Source organism: Tauraco erythrolophus, chromosome 18 (assembly GCF_009769465.1).
Source record: "Tauraco erythrolophus isolate bTauEry1 chromosome 18, bTauEry1.pri, whole genome shotgun sequence".
NCBI lineage: Eukaryota > Metazoa > Chordata > Aves > Musophagiformes > Musophagidae > Tauraco > Tauraco erythrolophus.
The window spans coordinates 8,576,390-8,587,017 of NC_141482.1; the positions used below are offsets into that span (position 1 = coordinate 8,576,390).

Consider the following 10,628-nt stretch of genomic DNA (forward strand, 5'->3'; position numbering starts at 1 on the left):
ACCTTGTGCTTTTAGATCTACCAGAGAAAACCTTTCCCTTTTTCTGTGACCACTCATTCCTAAAACACAACAGTTTTCCAGGCTGGGCTTGTATAAACAGCAATACCTGAGCTGAAACAGAGAGAGGTTTGATTTCTCACTCCATCCCCTTGGACAAACTGTCAGAGGGTTGCCAGCACCTTTCCCTCTGTAATATTGCACCGTAGGCAGCAGGCAAGGGCTAGAAGCTCACCTTTACCATGAAAGCGTACTGGTGACATGGGACAGGGGGAAGCCAGAGTCCCCCCCAGCTCTGCCCTGGCCTTCCTCGCTGACCTTGGACAATGATCACCTCTTCACTTTAAGATGAGGATAATACATATATCACAGGTTTGTCTCAGCCTTAAGTAATCCATCTTTTCAAAGCACTTTGAGAGCTTTGCTTGATGAGTACAGACACTATAATACTCATCTGTTCCCATTACATTCAATGGGAGCTTCACCCTCCACAGAAGCAGGGCTGGGGCTGCTGGTGTTTTTGGGGGATCTAGAAAGAAAACATGCTTAGGATATTTAAGTGCTAACATTTTGAGAGGGGCTATAGCAAGTACAAAGGCATGCTGCTTGTGTAGGGATGCTCAGCACTCTTTCAGACTTGCTGTAGAATAAAGAGTAAACTTTTCTCATTAAAAAAAAAAAAAAAAATCAGAAAGATCTCACCAAGTCCTGATGGTAAACACTTTCAGCTAGGGCCAGATTGTAAAGGAGACAGGGGAGGCCAAGAAAAGCTAGGACAGCAGAGAGAAACCAGAGACCAGCCAAACACAGGGATCAAGCTTACTACAAGGTTTACTTTTGCTGTACTGAGTAATTGAGGATGCCAGGAGGTGAATGTGTGGCTATTGCCCCAGGGACTAAACTTAGGGAAGGTCCCCCTAAGGATAAAAGGTGCCAAAGCTACAGCAGCTCAGGTACAAAAGTGAAGCAATGGGGTGCGGGGCAGGGATACCTGAGCTATTTCCATCTCCTAGGTCCACGGCATAGCACAACGTAGAGCCCATTTACCACCCTTGAAGCAGTTTTGCTGCATAAGGGCAGCAGTCTCAGCTATTGCTGTACTGCAGTGCCAGTGCTCCCAGTCCTAGTGCAACACTTGGGAAGCCAACTCAGCCTGTGATGGAGCTGAGCCTCTAGATCTATGAAACAAACTGGGCAACTCTCATACCAATAAGGGTCTGATCCTTGTCTGCCTTAACATAGTAGAAGCATAGACAACATATAGCGTCCATGTATGGCTTCTTTGGAGAAAGCCAGTATTAATGTCTTGCTCACACTCACTGGCCACATTGTGCCTCTTCCGTTGCTGCCAGATATCTCCATGGTGTAAATCATGTTGACTGTGTTTATTACAAGAACTAAGTGATCAGCTGTGAACTTTCTTTGACATAAATATTTTGCCATTAGCAATGACAAATAGCAATGCTTATGAAAAGTAACATTGGATTATTCCCCTCCATAGGGGCATTTGCATCAAGAGAAAAATCAGAAGGAAATTGCCATCTTCAGGATCAAGAGGAACAGGTAGAAGGAGGAACATGATGGCAAGGATATTTATCCCACTGTGTAAGGAGAGTGAAATGAGCAAAGTGTTTTAAAAAATGAAAATAATTGATCTTTCTACACAGCTCTGGAGTGCCTCTGCACAGGCAGCTCTGAGCACTGGTGCGGTCGGCGCACACTGGTCAGGCACGGCACACTCGACTCCGCAGTGCCTGCAAGTGCTTTGCACAGGGACCAGCCGAAGCTGCACACGCACTTCGCCAGCATTACACCACGTCTGCATTTCTGGGGGGGATCAGGCCCAGCGATCTTCTTCCAAATCCCATTATTACTAAACCTCCGCAGTTACAGCTAAACAAAACAGGGATTTTCTATTCTCGCAAGATTTCCTACATTTTTGACTGGTGATGGCACCTTAAGCCATGTCTGCTCACAGGCTGAGCAGGATGGGAGAACACCGAGCAGCACAGGGAATTAATTTCTCAGAGAGATTTTTTTCCTCTAAAGGTACAAATGAGAGCTGGTGCTTTAAAAATAGCATCAATTATACTTCTATAGCACAGGTCCCCTAAGGAATTCAGCCCAAGCACATAAGCTTGTCGCTTCCCTCCTGAGGCAAGCAGGCAGCGTCACATAGATGTGGATGCTTCAGCTCAGGGAGAACCACAAGCTTGCTCCAGGCTCTCCTAGCAGAAAGTTACAGATAAGTTAGAAATCCAGGAGTATGCCTACATATACATGTTTACATATACTATACTTCATGAACTGTATGACAAGTTCATCAAATGAACTACTAGATGTAACGATTTTAACTTTCCTTTTATGAAATTCTTTAGAGACTGCAGACCTGCAGGCTTGGGTTGTAAACTGCTGAACCCAAACCACTTTCAGGCAGGAAATGCCAGGCAGCTGCTTGCATCTGAGGGGTGCTCAGGGCTGCAGTATCAGGTCTGGAGAAAGAATCACCTTTGAAGGGCGAAGATCCTGTCTTGAGAGCTTAGAACAAGCTTGTTGTTGGCAGATGTATCCCATGCAGGAAATGACATGGGATGCTGCATTAGAGATGTGGGAGGCTAACCATCCAATGTCATGTCATGGCCAGGGTGTCTCCTATGTTACAAGGGCTCCCAGAGAGATCCTCTAGAGCCAGGAAAGAATAATAGGATGGAACTACCAGGCTGGCAATATTACTAGGGGTTTTTCTTACCCTAAACTGAGAGTTTAGAGAGGCTGTAATGCAGAGAAGTTCTGGGAACTGGCAGCACAGCAATACATTGTGGGAAGGTCATCCGTGAGACAGAAGCAGAGGACACATTGCAGGGAACTGAATGTAGGAATCAGGGCTCCCCAGATAAAAAAATTTAAGAAGTTCACTGAAAAGACAAGCACCCAGAAAGGAGCTGCAGGATGAAAAGAGATTGATACAGAACAGAAATTGTTCATGTGTCCACAGGACAGTGCTGTGCTAGAAACTCAGCGATAAGCTGTAGACCAAAGTGGCAAAACCCTGAACCCAGGGAAAAGGCTTTGGAATGAGGCTCTGCTTTTGAGAATCTCCAAAGGCAGGAGTTTACTTCGGATGAAGGGAAAAAGTCTCCTATACATAGCAGAAAAGCCAAGGCAGTAGTTGCATCAGAAAAATGAAAGTCATGGGTACAAGCAAAATACAGGCAACCTGGCTTTTAACAGACAAAGTCAACATCTGCCCAGTGATGGGAGTCTCAGAGACAGACGAGACACAGCTAAGATGTAACCCCTGCAATTAGAGAGAGGGGTTTCCTCTGCTGAATGCTAAATTCAGGCAGATCTAGAGATGAATGAAAACTGCATGCCATAAGGGAAGGCCAGGAATAGAAAGCTTGTGTGGGGGAAGAATGCTCTAGATGTAGCAAACGCATCTCCAAGAGGCTTTATCATTCTTATTTTGTCACTACTATCAACAATAATAAGAGAAGAGCTTACAGAGCAACCTCCCCAATCCCTAAGCAATGCATCCAGAGATTAGCAGCAGAGAGCAGTGGGCAGCTTGAGAAAAGCTGTTCAACAAACGCAGAGGCACGCATAATAAGATTACTGAATTGGAGTTGCATGTTTTCAAGGATAAATGCGATATTATTGCACTGGCAAAGACATAGTAGGAACACAGGAAAGGATAAGAAATAGCCTGCCAGAATGGAGGGATGGCTGCAGCTGAGCTCCCAACAGGACAGGGACAAGCGGGAAGTGGAGGCAGCAAGGAGGAGAGGAAGTGCACATCCTACTTGACATGCAGATATGCAGAGCAGCTTTTTGCAAAGTGGGTGATGTCATCATGTTTTTCTCAGCCTTCAGGACAGCAAGGGAAAAAAATAGATGAAACCAGCACATGCAGAAGAGTCTGTAAGACGAGCAGACTCCTCCTCCCTCCCCCCATGCAACACTAATTGCTCAAATATTGATCAGGGAAATAACTTGTAAGAACTAAAAGAAGACAGTATTTCTTTTCCTCCTAAAAGGCAAAAAGGGCAATGTTCTTGCAGAGTTGCTGGAAAGGTCCAGTTGATCAGAAGATTTCCAAGACCATATGAGTTAAGACATTGAATTGGTCTAATTTGTTATTTGTTTATACTGCAAAGCACAGAACAACTGCAGTCTGATTTTTCAGGATGCCATGAAGCCTAGTTGAATTTGCAGCTAGGCTGGCTGTCCCAAGGGACACGAATGTTTCATCAGGCAGGTAGACCCACAGATCCTAACTAGCTCGGTTAGTAAAACACAACAGCTACAGGAGGGACTTCTGCTTTAGAAACCCAGGGCTGCTAGCTGGGCTGTGGGTGGCAGAAACCCAGTTGCCCAGGCTTAGCCTTGCTGAAAGAAAGAGCAATTATGATTAAGAGCCCCAATCCAAGAACTAGAGAACTGGCAGCCACCACTGCCCTGACACTAGGTCCTGAGAAAAAGCAGCCGTTCTGCTTGGCTTCTGGAGAGCTGCTTTTCTTTCCTGAGAAAACTACCACACAAAAGATGTAATAGCTACTCCAGAAAATATCTGCACCTCATCTTAATCTGGGGTAAATCCAGACAGAAGTGAGCACCAGAGAGTCCTCTATGGCTGAAAACGAATGTTGCGAGTACAAAGTACAGGAGGAACACTATTTGAAAAAAACCACACACACCCCAAAACCCAAAAAAACCCACACTAAACTGCTAAGGGAGACTGAGAGAATGATAAAAATAAGCAGGAATATGCAAAAAACAGTGATTGCAGGAAGAGGAGCAAGTATCCACAAAGACTGCAATGAGTATTTCTCCAAGATACACAGGCAAATAAAGTCACAGGAAGCAGGACAAACTGATTCTTTAAAATACCTTTTAAGGCTACAGAGAGAAAAATGAATGGTTTTATTAAATAATTGCATGTTAAATATTTTTTCATTTGGTAGAGGGAGAGTCCCTCAGTGCTCAATTTTGCACAGAGGGGTTTTCCCACCAGGCAAGGTGAACGCAGAGCTGTACAGCACCGCAAGTGCCTCCAAGTTAAAGGGACGAACGGGTGAAATGGTTCGGTGCCTGTTGCACTGCCTGACCATGGAGAAGGGCTGGAGTGCTGCCCCACAGCACCTCACACAAGGACAGTGGAGCTTTGGCTACACCACTGAGGGACTGCGGCGTTACAATAAAGGAGCAAACACCCTTCTGCTAGTGCTTCTGCTGAAGCTGGGGCTTCAACAGCCATCTGATGTCTCATCACAGAAACCTGGAGGCTCTCAAAGAATGGGTATTATAAAACCTAACAGTATTCTTTCCAGTCACGTATAGGGTGAAGCATCACACATAAATAAGACACTGTTTGCTATGAGGTGGTTAGTTTAAAAGCCAGACGGATTAGTCAAAAAAGATATGAGTAAAACCCCAATGGATAAAAGAGTAACAAAAAATAAGGTCTGGGGGATTCTTTGTCTCTTCTTTGAATGCTGTTTTCCAGCCTAAGGTACATCACATATAATTCCTTTTTTAAAAAACAAAAGCAACCACAAATAGAAAACAACTCAATCTCTCAGGATTTAGCCAGTCCCAGTATAACCATGAGAATTTCTGCAATAAGCTGCTATGACAGAGTCATGTTAGGTATTGTGCAGAAAATGTTAAAATACAAATGATGCGAACAGCCAGCAAGAAAGCCCACCTCGATGGAGAGGGAGTTAGACAACAGGGCATGGCTTACAGAGGGGTTCTGTTGGGTTTGGGGGAGAACCTGCATTTGTAGCCATTTTCTAGACTTCTTTAAGAGAAAATGAAGGGAGACTGTATTTCTTACATTTTACTGGAAAAAAAAAAATCTTCCTATTGAATGGCACAAGTCTGAAGTAAAAAATAAGCAAGAGTAGCACCGATTTTCCCCAACAGTGATTTTAGGTCTTTCAGTGACAGTCATTAAACCTTAGAATAGTTTACTTTGTTCCATTTCTATAGGAACAGTTTGAGCTCCCAGACCTGGCAAAGCAGATGGAGTCTGGCTTTAGGAAAGGTGAAAGAAGTTCCTGGAGGCCCATGGCCTCAGCAAAAGTGCCCCACTGAGCAGACAGCCGAGGAAAGCTGGCCAGGAGCTCTCAGGCACAGACTCAGATTTAGAAAACAGCCTGAAACGGAGCCTGGGCACAGCTGCTCAGGTCAGATAACAGGTCAGGCTGCCAAGTCCCTCTGCCCACGTCCTTCCACCAGAAGTTGAAGACTGGCTCCAGCCTATTCGCTATGTGCAGTGAATTCTCATGAAGGTGATCAAAGCAAAGGGCATACTCTGGCATGAGAGAAAAGCTACCCAGCAGCAGGGAGAAAATCGGATAAAGAATAGGCTTAGCAGCTCTTCTGTCCCTGCCTGGTAAGCTAATTGTTCATCATGCCTATTTTCCTTGCTACACTTGGCGTAGAAATCTATGTTTGGGAACTGCTGGAATATTGGAGGTCTGATAACATACAGCACCATTTTCATCACAGTAACAGTCACAGAAAGATAATTTTAAATGGGAAGGATAGTAACGCATCACCATTCACTCACAATTAATCCAGAGCCTGCAATGCCAAATGCACTTACTCTGAGAATTTTCTCAGAAAATGAAGCTAAAGTGTATTTCATTTATAAATCACAAAAGACACTTACTTGGCAAGAATGACCCCTGCTCATATACAATAAATCAGGAACATCAACAGTCTCTAATGGATTTTGAGTCAGTGCCACAGACAGCAAAGCCCAGGGCCTGTGTTTCAGGATTCCAGGATTGTGCCAAAGGAGCCTTATAAATGATTAATGCATTCAGCACAGTGTCATCTGTGCCACTGGAGAGAAAAAGACATTCTGGGGCTCTGTTTGTCATGAAAAAAGTGACAATCGGTTCAGCAGCCGACCATGCCTCTCCCTTCCCCTGCCAGAATGAGCCATTTAGCTCCACACTTCATGAAATCCCTTCCCTAAACTTTGCACATGCTCTTGGTTCATGACACGTGACATTTCAAAAAGAGAAAAGAGAGGGAAATAAGATGACTCTTTTCATAAGCAGCCCACCAAAGTCAGCCTTCCTGAGGGATGGAGCTAAGGTTTGCATTTGCAAATGTACAGACCACGGCGGGGGGGGGGGGGACATGAAAGAGGCAGTTGGGGCCTCTTCTACTTTGCGTACTGTGAGGACACCAGTACATGGAGAATTCAAGTTTTGGTCCCTAATGCTCAGTCTCTTATGCTTTTCAGTTATTCATCCCAGTTTTCAACCTCTCCCCCTTCACTTTTGTCCCCATGGTTACTGAATCACTGCATTCAGAGTTTTTCCTCACTAAAGGGTATGTGACTAACATGAGACAGTTAAGTTATCAGAGCCAACTCTGACATTGGTTTCTCCTAACATGGATCTTATCTTCCAAATGCCTTCAAATAGATCTGTTGCACTGGCACGAACTTCAGAGTAAGCAGCACTTCAACTATTGACAGAGGCAGAGCTGCAGCAGCATTGCACAGGGAGACTTAAAATAAGCTGGAATCAGGCAAACGATGAAATTCAGATGCTGGCTTGAATACACCCACGGCCTAGGAGTGCATGATACAAATAACTAGGAGACACATTTCACCACAAAATTTTAAATTAAACCCTAGAAGGGAAGACATTATTTCCTTACTGGACCTGAGTCTAAGAGTTCAAGTGTATTTTTTTCCTTCTTCAAAGCCAGTTTGGTTAAGCAGTAGGAAACACACCTGTTCTGGGCCCAGAGAAGCCTCTATTACACAATGCACCAAGACAGACCACTGGATAACAAGTCTACTAACCTCCAGCCACAGCGACCAGCATATGCTGATCAGTGGCGCTGCTCCCACACTGAGCAGCTTAGACTGCCGCAGAGGAGCTCAAACCAGATCCCTTCCAAACTACCCAAAAAAGGCACCTTGTTTGCATCTGGGAGGCCTTTCTCCCCTTTGGCCACAAATGTCCAGACGCTAAAGCAAGGGTAGCAGGGCAGTACCTCATGTAAGCATCACCACAGTCATGAGCCAGCACAGACAAGACTTGATAAGAAACACGGAGATCTTACCTTGGCCGCTACAGAGGAGTTGGGCTTCTCCAGGAGGTCCCAGAGCTTTTTCCTTTTTTCAGCACAGCAAGTGTTATCAAATTCCTCTCCTTCCCTTTCCCTCAGTGTTTCGGCTTCTCTCTTCAGCTCCTCGTTCATCTGCTCCTTCTTCTGGTGGTAGCGGGCCTGGCAGCAGGACTCCAGGTAGATCTCATCCACTCCCCAGTAGTCCAGCTCCTGGCTGAAGGACAAGGCGCACATCTCCTCCATCATGTGCAGCTTGCCAGTACGGTAGAAGTTCAAGATTGAGGTGAATGCCCCGGGGTGCCTGTCGAAGAAGTACTCGTTCTCCTCCAGGTTGTAGTCATCACAGATCTCCATGAGGGAGTCGTGCGTGTTGCAGTCTCTGAGCTTACCCAGCCTGGTCCGCGGCAACCTGTCCAAGGTCCGCCAGAGAACCTCGTGGGCCAGCCCCCCCACGTTGAGCTTGACCCTTCGGGAGCAGGCCTTGCTCCTGACGATCTCCGTGGGGTCCGGAGGCAAAGAGGTAGTAGAGCGAGATCCATGCTTATTCATCCCCAGAGGCATCGCTGGTCCCGCTCAGGCTGGACGCTCCAAGGTGCGGCGTGGGGCAGGGCGCGCGGGGGCCGGCTCTCCTCACCTCTCCTTCCCCTCCATGCCCCAGAGCTGCAAGAGAGGCCGACCATGGGTCCCCGCCCGCTCACCTCGCGCCCGCGGCCGCCCCGGCGCGGCCTTATCCCGGCCCCGCTAATCTGCTCAGGGGGCGGCGGCGGCGCTGCCCGCGCGGCGGTGCTGAACCGCGCTGCGCGCCCCGGCGCCGCCGGGCTGGGGCAGGCGCTGTCCGCGCCCGCGGTGCTGAAGGCCTCCCGCTCCCACGTGTCGGCCCCGCCGCCGCCGCCGAGCTCCCCCGGGCGGCGGCGGCCGCGTGTCCCCCGCCTCTGCCCGGGAGGGTGGCCTGCACACCCCGGCCGCGGCAGCTGCGGAGACTGGGCACGGCCCCGGGAGCCTCTGCGGGCACAGGGCTGGGAGCTGCGGACGGATGGGGAGGGCGCAGAGCTCCCCCGAGCACCGCTCAGCAATGCGCCCCAAAAGGCGCCGGGCCGCTGGCCAGGGGTGCGCTGTCACATTGCCCCCCATCCCGGAGCGGCCGGCCGGGAGCGTGCCGGCCCCGTCACCGCTGTCGCCCGAGCACCCGGCCCCGCCGCCGCTCCCTCCCGCCGAGGGGCCCGGCCGGACCGCAGCCACCGGATCCCAGGTGCCCTTACGACCCACCCGGGGCAGCCCCTCTCCTCGGAGCTGCCCCCGCCCTGCCCAGCCGTGGAGGCTGCAGGGAGACGAGGAGGCTTTTTATAACTCCAGCCTTGCAGATTTCCCCGAGGAAAGAGCTGGGGAAGGGAAAAGGGGCTATTTCCAGTCACTCAGGCGACGCGCTCTACCTCTCTGGGCTGCCCAGGGACGCCCCCCACACACACACGCTCCCCACACCGATCTCTGAATAACAGGGAAATCAAGGAAAATCGGAATACGGAAGAACCCTGAGCCTTCCCTGCAAAGCCGGGTAGCTTAAGGCAGCCCTGAGCACTGTTGCTTACACAAGATGGCACGAAGAGAAACCCCGGCGCAGAAAGAAACGGCTCCTCCATGCCCAGCCGGCACGGCTCCGGCATGGCATCAGCCCCTCTCCCCGCCGATCCAGGTGCCCCCAGCCCCAAAAACGAAATCCCACCGCTGCCTCCAGGCCGCCACCGGGGCTGCTCCCCGGTGGCCGCCGCCGGACACGGGGAAAGGCTCCTCTCCCTCGGCCGGAGCCCGGCCCGCACCTACCTCCTCCTGCGGGCTCTCAGCGAGGCGGTGCGGGGCTGCGCGGGGCCGAGGGCGGCTACATCCTGCGGCGGGGCGGGCAGCAGGGGCGGCCCCGCTCGCATCCCCCCGCGGGCAGCCTCAAGGCGGAGGGATGGCCGCCGCGCTCCCGGCTGTCCGCGGAGCCCGGGGGGAGGGGAAGGGAAACGAGGTAAAGCGGATCCCTCGGCAGGAAGCTTTCCAAGGCCTTCCCTCGGCTGCGGCTCCTCGCTCCTGCCTCCAGTCAATGCCGAAGCCGCATCTGCCCCCGCCCCCCCGGCCCCTCTCCCCGTGCAGACACAAAGGAAGGCTCCGGTACTCCCTGCTGCTGCCTCGGAACGGGGATCAACAAGTCTAGTCTGAACCTCCAGCTTTTCCCTGCAATTCTGTCCCAGAGTTGTTTGGAGTGAATTGGAAGTTGGGGGTGGAAGAGAGGAAGGCAGCTCCACCGTGAGCTGGGACGCAGCATTGCAGGGAAGGTTAACGCTTTCCTGGCCGGTCCTGCCGCCCCGAGGCTGATTTACAGCGGGGGAGGCGCCTGGAACAGACCGAGTACCGGGGGAGGGGGAGAGAGCCGCAGCATCCCTCCTTGGGAGGATGGGGCTGTTCCCACCATCCTCCAGCTCCCGGTGGTATCACCCGTGGAAACAGGAGCAGGGATTGGTACCACAAGAAAAACGAGGAGCAGGGAGCAC

At 50.2% G+C, this 10,628-nt stretch overlaps 1 protein-coding gene across 1 annotated transcript in view; it reads right to left on the bottom strand.

Annotated features, from left to right (window-relative positions):
* Positions 1-8,661, bottom strand: part of KCNB1 (potassium voltage-gated channel subfamily B member 1) — a 121,666-nt gene extending 113,005 nt beyond the window's left edge. The window contains exon 1 of the mRNA XM_009979348.2: positions 8,095-8,661. Coding sequence (XP_009977650.2) covers positions 8,095-8,661 — 567 coding nt within the window. The remainder of the gene's footprint in view (positions 1-8,094) is intronic.
* Between the last annotated feature and the right edge of the window lie 1,967 nt (positions 8,662-10,628).